The sequence below is a fragment of the Pelecanus crispus genome, chromosome 11, assembly GCF_030463565.1.
Source record: "Pelecanus crispus isolate bPelCri1 chromosome 11, bPelCri1.pri, whole genome shotgun sequence".
Lineage (NCBI taxonomy): Eukaryota > Metazoa > Chordata > Aves > Pelecaniformes > Pelecanidae > Pelecanus > Pelecanus crispus.
In genome coordinates this window covers 25,962,641-25,980,909 of record NC_134653.1, presented here as the reverse complement: position 1 = coordinate 25,980,909, position 18,269 = coordinate 25,962,641, and the positions used below count along the sequence as shown (strand labels likewise).

At 42.4% G+C, this 18,269-nt stretch overlaps 1 protein-coding gene across 1 annotated transcript; it reads right to left on the bottom strand.

Moving 5' to 3' along the window:
- Positions 1-621: 621 nt before the first annotated feature.
- TMEM233 (transmembrane protein 233) lies at positions 622-18,069 on the bottom strand. Its single transcript, XM_075718781.1, is given in 5 exon segments — positions 622-714; positions 716-810; positions 6,232-6,235; positions 10,546-10,680; positions 17,881-18,069. Coding segments are annotated over 5 exon segments (516 nt in total).
- Positions 18,070-18,269: the final 200 nt, after the last annotated feature.

Here is an 18,269-nt window from a genome sequence, read left to right as displayed (position 1 = left end):
ACAGTACTGGAGTTTAATATTTTGCAGAAGGATGAAACCTTTTGTACACACTCTGATTTTTAGTACACTGATGTAGGAAACTATTACTATAGCAATGCAGCAGTGTTTACTTTGATGCAAGCAATTCAAGGTGGTAGAAATCTGACCTCTTGTTACCTGCTGAGAGACCTCCATTGGTGTCCTCATTTGACCAGTTTCCCCTCATGGTAGGAAAGGCCCAAAGAAACCACCGAGGGACCATTCTGAAAAGGCCTCAACACTCTTTCTGAATGCTATTTTGAAAATGAAGCAAAGAGCATACCTCACTGATATTTTGAGCATTAACTGATCTCTAGCAACTTCTGAATGTACTAGCTATAGTACAGACTGGTTGTATAGTATCACATAGGCCAGAAATCCTGCTTTTGCTTTGATTCACTTTATTCTGAAACTGTCCAAGGGGTTAGAAAAAGGAATATTACTTTTTAAAACAGAAGAGGCAACAAAACACTTCCCACATACCAGAATGGACATGAATTAAAAGTAACTTTATTCCACTTCTCAATAACAGTTCTATCATATCTGATAATAAGGCAAGCTACTAAAAGTCCCACAAGACATATTAGACCATTGAAATAGTATTCAAAAAGCAAAGAGGAGTTCACAGAACAGCCAGTTCTTGGGATCATTAGAATCAGTGGCAGATTCCCATGTGGACAAATTCAATCAGTGTAAATGATGAAGAAATCAACTGATTTCACCAGTGTTCGTGAAGTTTTATACTGGTTTAATTAAGGATCGGCGATGCATCACTGACTTCAATGAAAAACAGTATTTGGCAGAAAGAAAAGTGAAAAAGCACATTAGAAGTATAATATCAAGGCACAGAAAATACATGCTACTTCCAGGCATATGTTTTAACAGGTAAAGGTTTCTGGGAGATTTTTTTTTTTTCAATAGGTAGTTGTACTCCTGCCAGGCATGATAATTATCTCACTTGCACCTGCAAAACTCCCATGCACTTCTGTGTAGTCAGTCCAGATTTATGTTAGTGCAAGGAGAGTAAGTGTAAGTTGGCATAGCTTGCTTAAAAATTAGTAACAATTAAAGCAAATGGAGCAACAACCGCTGAAGATGTAGCCATCTGTCTTAATGTTCACCAGAGCTTACTCCTTTTAACATGGAATATTTGTGTGACAAAACAAATATATTCTTTCAAACAGTTTTCAGCTAATAAAAAACAGCTGTCCCTTGCTAAATTTTCATAAGGTATCAAGAAACTGCAGTAACTGAGAGGCCATCAATTCTGTAACCTAAGGCTGTTCACTGAGTAGTATCTTAGGATCAGCAAGAGTGTATGTAACTATGTAAGCATACAAAAGTCTGTCCATCTCTAACTGCATTGATATATCGACTACTCATAGTGAGATGAGAGGATGAACTAAACAAAAAAAGACAAGAACAAAGCAGAACACAATGAAACTATGTGACTTGCTAGAGGAACAATAACAAAGGGATGAAGAAGAACATCTATTTAAAAAGAAGATCTTTTGTCAGATAAAAAAAATAGGAACTTTTTACATATGTGAAGTTAGAGGAAAATATGATCGGTGCAACTTTAATGCAGGACTGGAGCTAAGTCAAGGGAGTTCAACAACGAAAGACAACAAAACAAAAATAAATCATTAAGAAAAATATGGATGCTATGGAAGAAGAGTGTCTCTTAATAATCAAGTGATTGAAATCGGTCCCAGGTGGTTAAAAATCCAAGATAAAGACCTAAAAGCTGAGGATGACAGAAGAAAGCAGCTGCTGAGTCAGAGTACGCCCACGGCATTATAAAATCACATAGCAGGATAAAATCACAAATGCATAGTTATGATTATGTTATGTTGAGACTATTTTAAAGTAATAAAAAAATTGTTAATGGCCTGATCCAAAACCCACTGGAGGCAACAGGAGTTCTTCTACTAGCTCCAGTGGGCTGTGCATCAGATCTTACATTCTGCACTACAACCAGTCTAGATATGTTGGCTTTGTCTGGCTAGGGTCAGCCAGGGAACATCATGGATCCAGCATACATTCCATGTAAATGAGAAAGAAAAGGGAGTTGTTAGGGCAAGATCTCATTACACATTAGGGTAAAAGAGAAAATGCTGCTTTATACCGAGATTCCTTATAGATAAATAATTTTGAAAGCCTGGTCACACCATGCTGATTAACTAACTGGACTATCAGTTTATCCACCAGCAACATGCCTCTGCAGACTTGTAGGGTCAAATCTAACAGTCTGGAATGAAGGGTTTCCTTCTCTTCTTCTTTTTCCCCTCCCGAGATTTACATGATGATATCCTCCAAGTGCAGTCCTGGACTTCAGATAGCATGCTGCAAGGACACAGAAATATGTATTTTTAAAGGAGGAAAAGACAGAGAGTTTTTCTTGTGAGTTTAAATTATTAATTCTACAGATCTAATGGATACATTATGCCACATTAGTGGCACTCGCTCTCTTAACAAACATCCCTCTAGATTAGTGGTTCAATACAGTTTTGAATCAAAGAGCTAAGTTTCTAATGGCACCGGTCATCTGTCAATCTGAACTGAATATTTAAACTGGGTTACCTGAATCAATGCAAGTTAGGATCTTTCATTGCCAGGAAATGGGCTCTTATTTGACAAAGTTTCATGAGGTCAGCAGCATCTCTGCTTTCTTGAAGTGGTACATAAAACAGGCAAGAACAACACTTTCAGCAGTAGACAACTTGGTAAATACAACAGCAATACATGACAGACATTTAAAAAGGACTGGGTAACCTCTCTTGTGCATCTGCATTAGGAGAGGAAAGATCTGAGAAGTTCCCTCAAATTCTTGTGTTGGGGGTAGGTGTCAGACATTACCCATGGATGTACTGATCTCACTGGCTTGTCCCTGGATGCTGGGCTCTCTGCTGGAGTCTGAGTTATCTTCTCCATCAAGCAGATACCTTTTAGCTCCTTAAAGAGAGCTCTAGGACATGAAGCACTAAACAGTAAATATATCCTGCAGACAGCATTAACTACTTTGCTGATTGTCTCTTGGATGCCACTCAGGACTCCAATGGGCAGAATCCATTGTGGGGACATTTCCTCCATGCACAGATGAAACAACTGGACCAGAATTTTTAATGTGGTTTGCTAAGGAAATGAGGCTGATGTAATCATATTGCCTCTGTGCATCTACATGTGTCTGCCTGCTACTCAGCCTCTGAGCTGACTGAACACGTTTGATAGACGGGTAGAGGACTTTAAGCTCTTACATTTTTAGGAATCCAGTAAAAAGAGGTAGGTTATCACAGAGATAATCAGCACCCTTACTGATACAAAAGCAGCAGTATGAGCTCACTAGCTAGGTGGACACCAAGAATTAATGTGGGTAAAAGACAATAGGAAGGCCCTGACTTCAGACTTTGTGCTCTATCAGTTACTGGCAGGTCAATCCCTGCAGCAAAAGGCAGGTAGTCTTCCTTGAGTCTTTTTTTTTCTGTGGTAAGGTACAGAGAACAGGATTGGCAATGTAAAGATCTGGAGGCTGGCTGTGTAATTCCTGTCATCTTACTAGCCCTCAGTTTATTCTGTCTCTGAAAAAGAGACAGTCGCTCAGTGAAATGGCTGCAAAGGCTTTTGAGAGCCTCGGGAAGGGGACAGCAGAGATATTAAAAATAATCTTGCAGGCCTTTTCCCCCTGAAGAATTATTTCTAAGTTAGTAAGAAAAAAATATATATACACATCTGTCGCTGGTGTACAGTCTAAATGATTACTCCTGTTCCTCCTACCAGTAATTACCAGTGTTGCATTACTGCACATATGCTTGATTTAAGACCCTACTGATTATGAAACAGTGTAAGCTAGTACTTTCCGCACAGCCTGGCTGTCTCTCTGTCTTCCTTCGAAGCCATGCTGACAGGTGGTATTTCTGTGACTTCCTTGGGGTGAAGTTCTAGATCAAGTGAGATTAAAGAAGGGGTCAGAAGTTCACACTCCTCTACGAAAGCATTAAAATATCTTAACGGTTCACATTAAATTCCAAAGTCATCAAACATGACTACCTTTGTCACATAAGTTATTACCAGAAGATAATTCTACCCTGCCTGTGGCCTTGAGGTTCAAGATAGACAAAGACAATGAACTTCTGATGTGAATTAAAAAAAGTCTTGGACACTGGTCCATTGGCAGGAGTTTCTTGCATTCCTTTCCTTCAGTATTTTGGCTACCCTTCCTCATACCAAAACTGTCACTCTCTCAGTCAGAGCTCTACAGAAAAGCTTGTGTCTTTACTTCACTCTAACACCTCTTACTAGTTCTCCACATTTCTACTTGATTCACTCCTACTTGCCTAGGCTGCAGAGAACCACTAGAGAGGTGCACAAAAGACATGGGCTTTATATGATATGCTTTGTGGCTCAGTTGGGAAGTGAAACTCATGTGAGCTCTAGTTCTGCCCTGAGCAGCATTGTCAAGCGTCACTCAGGCACTAGACATAGTCTAAAAGTATGTGCTGCCTATTGTTTCAGACTACTAACAGGCTATGCAGCAAACCCAGCAATGGAGTAAGAATGCATGATTCCCATGGTAGCATGAAGTAGAATATGACATGTTGAGATCCAGTTAAGAAAAGGGTTTGCAATACCTGGGGTGTCTTCACTTAAGGAAGGAGGTTCCAGCCCAGGATTATGTTTCCCTAAATCCTGCCAGTGGGACTCAAATAAAATCCAAAGGCACCAAGCATCTTGTGTTATCAAAAAGCAAAACAAAACAGAATTTGGAATCTGCTCCAGAAATTTGGAGACTGCTCTGAAAACACAGATCGTGAACTACTGGAGAGCTCTCATTCACTGACAAAATTATTAGCTTTTGCTGATTAAAATACTTAGGAAGAGACAGGAAGGCTGACTCCAAATCCATTCAAGTCAGTGGAAAGGCTAGTAACAGGCTTCATGAAGGAGCATAAGAATAGTGGTGCTGGGTCGGAGCAAACAGCCATCTTTGCAGTATCCCATCTCTGACAGTGATGTGTTACAAATGCCTAAAGGGACTGTATAAGAAAAGGCTACATCCAGGTTGATTATTTCTCCCTTTACTGCCTTCCAGCTCTGGCAATCTGCAGCTTAGAAACTTCCTGAGCCTAAGATTATATCTGCATCGTTGCATTTAAGCTTTTTATTGTAACTTCACTCATTGCTGTTTCAAATAATTTGTATTTTTTGTATCCACAGCAACCAGAAGGAATAAGTCCCACAGCTGCATTGTATGTCACATGGAAAAGTACCTCCTTCTTGTTTAAAGCTGCCTTCCTCTGATGCCCCTTCATCTCATTCATAACAGACAACAAATAATGACTCTTTCTTTCAGTGCCTTTAATTACCAATTCCTAAGTCTTTCTTTCCCAAGCCAAAGAGATTGTGTCTATTTTGTCTGTCCACATATAAAGGTTTTTTCATACCCTGCAGCCCTTCTCTCTCTCTTTGTGTGCATGTATACCACCTCTTTCTTAAGACAAAGACATCAGAGCTAGAGGCAGGATTCAGGATGTGGTTCACAGCTGAGTGTCGCCTGTCATTAGGTATCTTGCCATTCACTCTCTGACCAGGCATATTACAGCCGATTAAGGCCACATACAGGCTATGGCACACAGCTCTGTACTGTTTCAGTTCATAGTGACGTCTCCTTATGGAAGACAAATACGCCCCTTTTCTCACTGCAGTTCTTGATGGATAACATGCCTATGGGTGCATATGCAGGGCTAGACTCAGTGGTGACACAAATACTGGTTTAAGTTACATCTGAGCAAGCAGTGGAAGTGTAATTCAGCGTTCAGGACTGGCAATGTAGCAGTGCAGAAGAAGCTGACAGGTCAGGGTAAAAGTTACAGAATGGAGTAAGAATAAATTTGGCCTAGTGTGGAATGAGGGACAGCTCTGATTCAGCACACACTGCAGCTTAACACTCAGTGATTCCTCAGCACAACAAGGAAAACACCAGTTTATATTGATCAAGACAGACAAGTTTTATTGCTAGGCTGTTAACTCCAGTGATGCAAGTGACAGCTTCCCCTTGTCTACATTCAGGGTCATGACTGCAGAAGGTAGATGGTTCCCAGGTGTTGGGTGGGCCCTGTTCCAGGCTATATATATATATATATATATATATGTATATCTCACTGTATATCTTAATGTATGTTTGCTAAAGATAACATGCCAGTGTTAAAGACAAATGAGGCTCTCCAAAGCAGCAGTAGAAGCCCCAAGTTGGCTTAGCACCGAGTAAATCTTCAAAACAGTCAAGGCTGTTTCTTCCATGCAGACGTAGGTGTCGCCTGCTGTTATTCCTGTGCTACCGTTGCTCTGCAACTGAATAAACCAGAGAAGGCATGCAAGGAAGTTCGGGGCTCAGAGCCCCCTTTTCCTGAAAAGTGGAAAGGGTCTTCCTCTTCCCGAGTCTACCAGTATTATCGGGGGCATTACTGGGGGTATAATGTCACTGTTTGTTCAAAGCAGGAATTTCTTGCACTTCCTTTCTCTGCAGCTTCTACCATTTCTACCCTCAACACCCCTGACTAGATGTTTTTCTTCTGGCTGAGGCATGTGGAGTACCATGGGAGCCCTCCTCAGCTCTGCTTAAAGCACAGGACTTAACCCCTTTCCTAAGCAAGATGGAATGCATAGTAGGTTTGGGTACTGAAAAGCCAGAAGAGGAGATATGGGAACAAATGGATAACCTTGGTTGGAATTTAATAGGGCATGGGATTTTTGATACTTAGAGGCTACTGTGAACTTCAGTTCACGTGTGCAGTGCAAGTTAGGCACTGACCTCATTGAACTGCTCTTCTAGAAACACCATTCATAGAGATGAAATTACTTTCCAGTGAATGCTGAAGGAATCTGGGTCCAGAGATGGAGAAGTATTTGAGTGTTCAATTCACAGTGATTTCAATGAGAGATGCTCAAGAGCAGCAAAGATTTTTAGCAATTAAGTAGTGAGTTTGCACAGGAGGAGACCTAGAAACTCTGTTGAAGACAGCAAGGGACTGCTTGGGACTGTGCAACAGTGGTGGTGATAAGCCACTGGGCACCGTCCCCAAAACTGCTGGAGCAGCTGCCTGGCATATCATAGAATCATAGAATGCTTTGGGTTGGAAGGGACCTTGAGAGATCATCAAGCCCAACCCCCCCTGCAGTAAGCAGGGATTGAACCTGTGAACTGGGCGTTATTAGCACCATGTTCTAACCAACTGAGCTAACCCTGCTGGTCAATCATAGCGGATGCCTTAACCCAGATGGAGCTTTGGAAGGAGCATGTAGCTGTCCAGGTTGCAGCTGCAGGGAGTGCCTGCTGCCTGTCTTTGGGGCTGGGACATTGGTGGCCTCTCTGGTGGGAGCTGTACTCTGACTGAAGCACTGAGTCTCCAGGGAAAAGGGCTTCAGGAGGAGGTGAGCAGTCCGCAGACCATCAGGGTGTAAACAGGAGACCAACAGGGTGTTCACAGAGACTCTGGAGAGCAGAGTGCCTGAGAACCACAAAGCAAATGATGAACAACTAAAGACTACACTTGAACGAGAACTCAACAGAGACTTCCATGATCAGGAAAGCCTTAAGTTTGTGACTTCTGGCAGGAGAAGGAAGGTTCCTTCGTGGCCTGCAGATCTGCATTTCCAGGACAGGTATAGTCAGCCCCCTGGGAGAAGGTGAGGAGTTGCTTTGAATGACATTTCAGAGCCAGACGAGCCTGAACCAAGTTTCTGTACCAAGAGGAAAAGTTGTGTAACAATTGATAGAGATTCCCTCCTGCCAACCTGACTTGGATGTCTCGGTTTTGTTGCTTTCCAGAAGCGCAGACCTGGGATGTTGTGAAATAACTACCAAGGTTCATCCAGCTTTCAAACTCATTACACCTTGCATCTTTGATACTGTCAGCAGAACCATGTATAAATCAGAATGAGCTGGTGAAATTTATCAAAGGGTTTATGAATACTCAAGTCACACCCTCTGTGAGAAGCTCTCACAGTCATGGGAGAACAGATAAAGTACTAAATGGGATGGCAGGATGGTAAACAACAAGCTCTAGGGAGAGATACATAAGAATACGGAAGGAGAATACAAGGGGGTGTGCCCAATGGTAATTTGCAATGAGACTTGTTATCCTTTGAAGACCAAAAGAAGTCACAAGAAATGTCAGCAGGAACAATGGGGTAATATGGTAGCTGATGAATTTCATGTGGGTAAACCACACAGTCATGAATCTCGGAAGGGTCAAGCTTTCATATATATTGCTGAAGTCTAAATTAACTTTCACGAAAAATGCACGTGTAGGTCATGGAAACATCAAATCTGTGCCTAATGGTAATCAAATAAATCAGTTACAGGGCTGACTGCCATATTATTCTATTAAGGTTATTTTGTACTGTCTTACTAATACTGAAGCATATATATTAAAGTTAGCCTAGAAGTAACTCACTTCACATTAGCAGAGTACAAAGTGGCTACTAGTAAATAATCATGACCAAGGTACAAATGGATGCGAGATGACCGCATAGAGCATACAATGTCATCTACACCAGTGGCATGTCAAACTCAGAGACAATTTAGCATAAAATATAAACGTCCAAGAGTAAGGCAACAAAGGGAACTGGGGTAAGCATGGAGGGTAGAAAGGCCAGTTGGGTGCTCCTGTTCACTCATTTTCACGTCAGAAGAATAAAGGTTGTTGCTCCCATCACACACTTTCTTAAGAAGCAAGGGCTGTTTGGAGGGTGACAGGTGAGAGGGAGAAGGGCAGTAGTAAAGACACTGGAAAGCCAGAGAGCAGGGTGAATCCAGTAAACCTTGAGTCCTCACAAAACTCAAGGTACCATTTGGCCAAGAGACCTCTATGGAAACTATTCACTGAATACAGAAATTAATATCTCAGCAGTGTGCTGAGGGTTCCTAGGCACATGGCAATGCTTCCATCTAACAGAGATTTTTATCTTAAAAAAAAAACAAAACCAAAACCAAAGCCAATTTAAAAAATCCTCAAAAGACAAAACTTGAGAAAAAACCATAAAGTCATATTATACTGATTTACTGCTGCCTACTTCCTTGAGGGTAGGAGAGAGAGAGGTGCTTACAAACAGTAGCTAGATGTAAAGTGCTAACTACCACTAGTATCTGGCAGTGGGCACGAAGAAGCATTCACACATTCAGCACACAGGGTCCTACTGTAGCAGAAGTGAAATGTTGACTACAACTAAATGTAGGTAGTGTGCCCTGGTTAATGTGAATGCTTCAGGTCAGTGTTATCTGTCACTCCTCATGCTGCCCTTCTCTCCTCCTACTTAAAAAAAAATTATTGAGCTGCTATCCTTGTCTGAGAAGTGATGAGTAAGGTAGTAGAAGCGAACAGAGGAATTTACTGCTGCTGTCAATTACAAAACTTGGCACACCCAGCCTGAAGTGACTTGGTTTTAAATCTGTGAGGGCTGAACAAACTGAACACAAGCTGAACCAAGAGAAATTCATGCTTGCAAAATGCATGGGAAATTAATGAGTATACAGTAAGCTTCTGATTCTGTGGCACCAACTAATATCCAACAGAAATGGACCCCATCTCCACTAACTTCCCTGCAGTTCAATATGGCGTACTTCAAGTTTTGTCTGAAAATGTTGTGCATGTTTAGCCAGCTACTCTATTCCACTCCCTGGAGATGTTTGCATTTCAGTGGTGAATGAGGTGATCTCTCTTTATAGTTTATGCATAAGTTTGTACAGTGCACTGAAAGGCTCTCCAACCAAAACAGCCAATAATAAATTGATTTAAATTGGTTATTTTAATGGGAAGTGCGCATTTCTATGGAGAAAAGAACATATTGTTGCATAACCTTAAGAAAGGATATCAATACCCTAATTACTTCTGTCCTCTTTTCCAAATAAGCTTATAATCCATCTGGGTAACCACTGTGTGTACAGAGATTCATTTGTCAAGCTTCTTGATTATTGTTCCAGGTGTACAAAGGCAGGTCAATTACACAGCGCTGAGAGTGAACGACCTTCTCCCACAGCAAGCCAAGTCAAAATTACATTTGTGGTCACTTTTGGTACAGTTATGGTCACCTTAATATCAAACAGTAAAATAGTAATTGACTGTCATCTTCTCCTTGCAAAGTTAAAAGATATATCGGATAGATTATGAGACTGAAAATTACCACCTGGGAACTCTATTACCTGAAATCTAAGGATCTCTATGCACTTGGTCTTACAGATGGTGAAACTGAGGGACAGAAATAAACAAAAAGCAACTGGCCTAAACTGGAAAAACCTGTGGGGGCTGCAAGAGTTTCTAGAAAATCCACTGCTGCTAAGACACAGTCGTTTGCATTTAACCACAGACAACAGAATTTTCTAAATTGCAAAATAAGTAAAAATTGCTCTTTTGGAAAACATGCATGCATCCCTAAATTTTAAAATTAGTAGCTCGGACAATCTTTAGTTTCTTATTCTGAAGCCTGTGCACAGAGAACTGCTTGCATTGGAACTAGTAGCATTTTGCTTACCGTTGTGAAATGAACTACGCAATAGATTCCAATGATGACAAGGCCAATGATAATTGATGCAACAGCAACCCAGAGTGCATTGTGACCCAGTCTTTTTGACCCTTCTATATCTCCTTGATTATAACTGTTCAAAGCCTGTAGAAGAGAAAGAGAGTTTGTGACTTTTTTAAAACAGAAATCTGTACACAAACCAATGTGACTGCTTTGAACTAACATTAAATTCTGTGCATGTTGGTACTGTAGAAAGGACTTCAGAAGATGGTGATTTGCTTTGTAAAAATAAACATCCACTGCCAACAGTCCAAGGTAAGCAGGAGTCCAGTTTTCTGTTCCATTCATTTTCAGTACATTTCATTGCAACTACACTTCTTTTATTTTCAGTGGTGAGGCTATATTCATATGATGAGTTTTCTTGTACACACCAGCATAAGAGCTGTCAAATCAACTCTAATCCACCCACTTGCATAAATCAGCAGCTTTTATCTCTGGAAATATTTTTGTAGTATATGTGAACTATTAGTTGGCCCCTTCACTAGCAGTGAAATAAACTCTTATGCTTTATAGGACCGTAAGCATGAAAAGGAGCATAAATAGGCTGCATTTTTACAGAAAGCCTCAGGAAAACTTCTTAAGAAAAGCTTACTAATTTCCTATTTTTCCAACGTTTTACTTTTCAAAACCAAGTTTGAAGAATTAATAGGTAGTTTGCTGGTGGTGGAAAAAACCCAAAGAAATATAGATCATCTGAATAAAATATCTGAGTGCCATCTTCGTGGGCTAGAAATTCTGTCCCTTTGCATTTTTGGAACACACTGATAATTATTATCATATACATCCCGAGGTATGCATCAGACATACGGATATCATATCTCAACAGACTTGAGTTTATCCACCCGTGATTTAGCAGATGCTTTATATTCATTACATGCAGAGATTGCGAGGTGTCATAGAACCACTCTGATCTTCTAGTGTTTTGTGAGACAGACTGTAGGATTTTCTGAATTAATTTTTATTTTAACCAGACCATATTTTTTAAAGAAAAGATTCAGTGAAGGACACTGAAGTATTCCAGTAAACAAGTCTAACACAGTTTGTAGTCATTTTTTCCAAAGAATAAGATGCTATCAAAGAATTTTTAAAAAGAGTCTTATTACTAAGAATTATTTTGTAAGATCAGGAGAGTTTGAGTTCGTAAACCATGACATTGAGTCCAGATTCCTTTATCAGATTGCACTATTGAACTATCTCAGCACACGTCCTCAGGGAATCAGGTTAGTCATAACCTGTTCTTCAGTATCTCGTAAGTGTTCCAGGAAGTATCCCAGAAATGGGAGGTGTGGGGGGAGAAATACAGGGACCTGATCAAATTAACTGTTCAATGGACTAAATAATTCAGGTTGTCTTTAGAAAATGACTGCATGAGGTATCGCCAAATGCTATTACAGAAGTGCTTTAGTTATGAATCACTTTTTTGTAGCAAAGACAGAACAACAGCAAATTCAACAGAGTGAAGGTCTGAGACTGTGGAGAGCAGGAAAGGAATGAACTTCAGAGGATACCAAGCATTGTTGTAGACCCTTTTTTCCCCAAGCAGAAAAATAATTAGGGTCATTATCTGTGTGTGTTCTGTCGATTAGTGAGCACACAGAAGTTAATGGGCTAGATGCATCCTTGCTGTTAGCACTGCAGTAAGATCACTTGTGCCAAGACAGTCCCAAGGCAATGAAGCCTGTATTCCTAGAATTGCACCTCAAGGATAAGTGCAGGTACTTATTCTCTGGTATCTACGAAAGGCTGAGCTGCTGATGCACTCTTGCCCTTAAAGAGAGCACCGATATATGTCTTCTCTTCCTGGAAGCCCACATGCCTAAATATTTCTCTATTTTATTTCCCTAAAGAATATCGCTAATACCTCTGCTGTGCTGTTAAATTTCATTGAGGTTGGCTAGTGGACTGAAAGGATATAGTGGGGAAAGAGGGACGAGATGGAAATGAGAAAGGGGCACAAACACATAGTCAAATAGGATGATGTCACCTCTGATTCTCCACCAGTGTGGCCTCCTGTTACAAAGGGTGGCTGGCACAGTTCCTCTCACCTAAGTTACTCCACTGTTTTCAGCAGTCCTGCCTGCAGGAGAAGAGCTTGCTTATGTTTTCTCAAAATACATTTGGGAAGGTCAATAAAAGGAGTATCAGGAGAAACATGGCTTGGCTTGGTCTTGAGCAGGCTGACTTCTCCTCCTGCCTCTGTCAGCAGCTATCAGTGTGACTGTGGCTACAGGGAGAAACATGGAGAAGCATCACTGACACCCCAGCCCTGACTTTGTTCTCCCCACCCATCAAAGGACTCACTTTCCATGACATCTAGAGAGTGGTTCTGCAAACAGTCTAAACTCAGTTCCCCATACATGTGGTCTCAAGACTGAGACAGAGTTGTAAGCATGACACAGCAGCAGCAGCTTACAGTTCTGTGCAATTTTACTAATGTCTTGAGGAAGTCTGGAGAATGTCCATGTGATTTCTGCAGGTACTGCATAAATAATTCACCCTGTGCACTTTAATAAATAATGTCATTTTGATACAAATCCATGATGAAGAGAAGGAAAACAGCATTAATGATCAAGAAGAGGATTTGGGAGACACAGGAAGGAGACGAGTTTCTTTATTAAGAGGTTTAAATTAAATGGCATAACTTAGCATTCAAGAGAAAATAAGAGGTTTGGGGAGGTGGTTGGGGTCTGATGCAAAGCTCTTTGAAATTCATTTACTTCCGTCTGCTTCAAAGGGCCCTTGGATCAAACTTCCAGTTTTCAACATTAGACGTAGACAACATTAACTGTTAAAGCCTTAAATGTTACATCTGTTTATTTCCAAGGGCTAGGCAATATATACAGAACACAGCATCTGTGTGCGACATTTGGTCTGTCCAACTTTTAAAACAAATTTCAGCCATTTTCAGCCTAATACCATATGATTTCTCAGGTTGCTGATACCTCACTCACTATGAAGTCATAAACTAAATTAAAGCCACAGTTCCACAGCTGCTTATTTACTTGAGCAATCTCAGTGACTTCACCAAGTTCACACAGATCTATTTATAAAAGATATTCTCAGTTCAACAATGAAGCAACTTAACCTCATATGAACAGAAATTTGCTGAATTAGCTACCCACTATTAATCACTTTTAATATGCATTTTCTGTTCCACATTCCCAGAGCAGTGTTTATGGCAAAAGCAGAAAGAATACTGAATTACTTCAGAAATCCTCCCCTACATCTCTTACAAATCTGGGCAGACCAGACTGAGGTTCTCCGATCAACATTTTCTGTGCTTTCCATGAGCCAGGCTGTAACAAACCTTATTTGGCTGTGTCTGGAAATGAGACACTCTCTAGTTCAGACCAAAGGAAGAATGAGATGTGCTGGCTCAGTATGACTCCTCACTGTGAACAACTTACAGGGAAGGAGAAAGAAGAGAGGCAACTCAGGGAGCAATTCAGAACCAGGCTTGATCTCTCCTTTTTGGCAAATGAAACAGGCAGGTGATGAGCAGGACATAATGAAAGGGGAGTTTGCTCTGCAGGCTGTATAGCAGCATGCAAACAAATGCTGGACTTCTGCGTCTCTGGGGACAGGCTGAAAGTGTTGTTGCAGAGGAAAAGCTTACCACTTTGCAAAGATAAGGGCCATGCAAAAATACTTATGAACAGCTCCTGAGCCTTGTTGTTTAATACTCCTGAAGTAGGTACAGGCTGTCCCATACGGTATTAGGTGTCCAGGTACCTACAAGCTACTTAAAAAAAAGCTGTATAAATAATAAACTTTCCAAATAAAATTTCTAACTAAAAAGAAGTACAGCTGTACAGGAACACCAGTCACTATGCTAGTCACTGACCTGACCAAAGCCAACACCCTGTACGTGGCTCGTTAGGATCTCAATTAGAAGAGGGGATCCCCTCAGAAAGCAAGTTCCATCCTTTGCTGTCCCATGACTTCTACCACCCCCTTGCTCATTGTCTCTACTTAGGGAAACTAATATACAGACAAGGCATCTGAATCCAAGGGCAACAAATGCAGCCAAAGAACTTGTTACTATCAGAGGCAGATGAGCCAAGATTGTCACAGTTTGACCACATATGTTGTTTGAAACATGCAAATGATTAAGCAGAAATGTGTCAATATAAAGAGGGAGTTAGGAGCAAACAATCAGGGAGAAATAGCTTTTGAGAGACTGTTTTGAAATCGTTACAAATCTGAGGCCCTATGAATTTAGATGACTAGTCTGACATACAGATCTCTGAAATAAAGACAACTGAAGGTGCTGTACTGAGAAAGCCCAACAAGGTTTGTTCAGCTATCAGACCTCAGTGCTGGTATCAGAAATATCTGATTCATTTTTCAGAGTTGTCCCACAGCCTCCCTCTAGCTCTGATTCCATGAGTCAGACACAGCCAGTCCCCCTGAGCCAGTTCTCAGATACAAGAGCCAGTTCACTACCAGCTAAGTGCTCTTTGGGTTCATGACAGGGGGAAAGACATGACTGCAGATAAGGAGCCAAAGAGCTCAGTGACACATCGCCTAGGCACAGCCTCACACCAGAGAAGTCTCTTCTGTCACATCAGCCTCTTGACTTGGTACCTGCACCCCACACTCCTGCCCTCATGCCTGCGGTGTCACCTATGCGAGAAAGAATAAGGGAAGTCTGAGTGAGGCACCTCTGGGGTTGAGTGAGGCAACTAATTGTACAGCAATATGATACAGCTTCTGGAAGCAACAGGAAGCAGGAGAACTGATGGCATCTGGCTGGAACTGCAGAAGAGTACTGAGGACAGTAATCCTACAGCCAGGAGTCCTGGCCAGGACCCTGGGGAAAACAGATCTCCATTTGCTAAAACTCCCAAGCAATGCTCACATCTGCAAGTGACCAGCAACTAGTTTGAGGGGGCTGCTCTTGTAATGCCAATGTATCAGCACACTGATGCTATTAAGTGTCCATTCCACTACCTATCCTCTTGCCCTGTCACAAGAAATAGACTTCTTTCACAAAGGAGGTAAGGAACAAGAAAAGGTTATTATCACAACAAGGCGAACTTGGGAGAGATTGATTCTAAAAATAGAGTCAAGGAGGGAAGATCTGAAATGGTAAGGTTTGTGCCCCCAAAGGTGAGAAAGAAGTGAGGAAACCAGTGCTGGAGTTGTAAGTGGGGCAGCAGAAGAGACAGAAGAGACTGAAGACAAATCTGTCATTTAATTTCGGGGGTGTGCTAGAGCCCAGGCTCTACTTTTAGTGTGAAAACATTGACTGAATTGAGAGCACTTAAGGAGGACATGACACAGGCAAACAGCGTACTGAACCATGCCCCTCTAGAAGCCAACACAACTTTTCCTTCCAGGCCCATTCTAGGAAGTGGAAATTTATAAAGAACTCCACTTTCATGGGTCTTTGTCTCTTCTGACGCAAGATCTCAGGCAAGCTCTACAGACTATAAAGGTATCTTCCTTAAGAAAAGAAAATAACACACTCTTGTATCTCAGTGTTAACCCTTAGCAAACCTAGGAAACAACCTGAGAAAGAGAGGGAGGACACAGATCCCAGCAGAAGTGGAAATAAAACTGGCATAGGTTAAAATGCAGAACCTGGAGTTGAGGTTAATGGAGCAGTTACAGGTTGCAGCTCTAAAAGGCAGGGGAATCAGGCTGTGGGAAAGAAGTTGGACATGTTATTTTCATGGAAAAGGAGAGGTTTTAGGTAAGAATGATGTTCAAGCAGAAGGCATTCACATACAGTGGAGATTATTGGTTTGGTTTTTGTTTCCCCCCCGGTTAAGGGAGTGGGCAGCTGAGACCTGCACAGACTGTTTAGCATTCAGGAAGTGCTCTTCCCACCCTGGTTTCTACATATCCCCTGTGAGAGTTACTTAAGCCTGACTCCAAAAGCCTGCATGAACTTCAACTAGGGTGTGGGTGGAGATTTCTCCATATGGGGTGCAAAAATCTTTAGAGGCCAAATTCTGTCCTTGACAGTTAACTTCTGTGCAGCCCCAGTGCTTTGGTGAAAGCATTGTCACAGTGAACAGATGCTCACAGCCCTGGATCATCAGCTCTCATTACTTTATATAGCACCCTAAGTGTCCACAAACAGAAAGGATGCTGGGTGCCAGCAGAACCAAATCTTCTCAAATCAAGGAAAAGAGCATATCATACAGTTAAGTTAACAACAAAGAAAATAAATAGGTAGAAAGAAAATAAAATGACAGCTCATACTTATCTGGACAAAAAAAGTTGTGGAGATGGCTTTGGAATAGCTCCTTTAAGTAACTTCAAAGCTTAAGCATGTATCCCAATATTTAGGTGTGATTTCTGATCAATCTCACTATTTTTTTTTAAAAGAGTGTGCTTTAGTATATTTTAGATATAGGTAATTAAACTTAATTACAAAAAGAAACAACTATATTTTTACTTACCTTTTCAGCCTGGCTGTCAGAGAAAAGGATGAAAACACACAACATGTTTTAAACCCTTTTCAGCTCCTAAACAACAGAAATACATTGCAGTATTACTGATTACACTGATCATGTATCCTATTAGAAAAGTCTGGATCTGACTCTGCAACTTTTAACTCAGAGAAGATTCTGTTCTAACGATCCCTTTGAAGTTAACAGGATTGCTGGATTATTAAGGACTATGCAAATCAATTACAGCTTATAGGAGTAAGGCTGTTTTCTCAGCGTACTCGATACTCAATTTTATAAGGGTTTTTGCCAACAACCTACAATCATTACTGTTGTGTGTGTCGTTCTAGCAAATAGTATCAGGCTAAAGAACCTGTTCACTGGAAAAAAGGCACTTCTATCACATCTGATTAGCTGAAGTAGAAACCACATCTGTTTCTTTGCAAATCTGATTTCTGCTCCCCAGTTGCCACTTTCACACATAGATACCATGTCCAACTCAGCGTGCAACTTAGTTGATGTAGCAAGCCCCGTTAACGGGGATGAACCCCGCTCCCTCGTATAGCCCGATATTGAAAACTCGATTTGAACAGTCTTTCGCTCCACGTTTTACATCTGCTGCTGCGACAGCTAAGTGGACCCCCTGACTGAGCCGCGGATGCGCTCAGGCTCGCTGCCTCACTGAAGTTTGTGCACACGCGGCAGGGACGAGTGCTGAAAAGGCGGCTGGACGCCCGCTCCCCGACGGCTCCTCCAGCCCCGCTTCGCTCCCGCAGCTCCCGGGCGGCACCGGCCGGGAGCGCCGCGGCTGGGGCCGGGCCGGCGCGGAGGTCGCCCGCCAAACACCCGGCACCCCTTCGGCGGCCGGCCGGGTGCTACTCACCATGACGGCGAAGACGAAGGCGACGATGTTGACGGGATAGGCGGGACAGAAGCAGGCGAGGATGCTGAGGAGCAGGTAGTTGGTGGGCCGCGGCTGCGGCGGCCCGTCGGGCAGCTCATCCTCGATGTTGGTCTCGGGGCTGTTCTCCAGAGCCCTCTTGATGTCGGCGCCGGCGGGGAGCGCGGACATGGGGCTGCGGCGCGGCGGGCGGGCGGCTCGGAAAGCCCAGCGCCGCGCTCCGGGCAGGCGTGACCCCGCCGCGGCGCCGAGCCAAGGGAGCCGCCCGGCGCGGCACGGCACGGCACGGCGCGGCACGGCACGGCACGGCGCGGCACGGCACGGCACGGCACAGCACGGCACGGCGCGGCGCGGCGCGGCACGGCACGGCA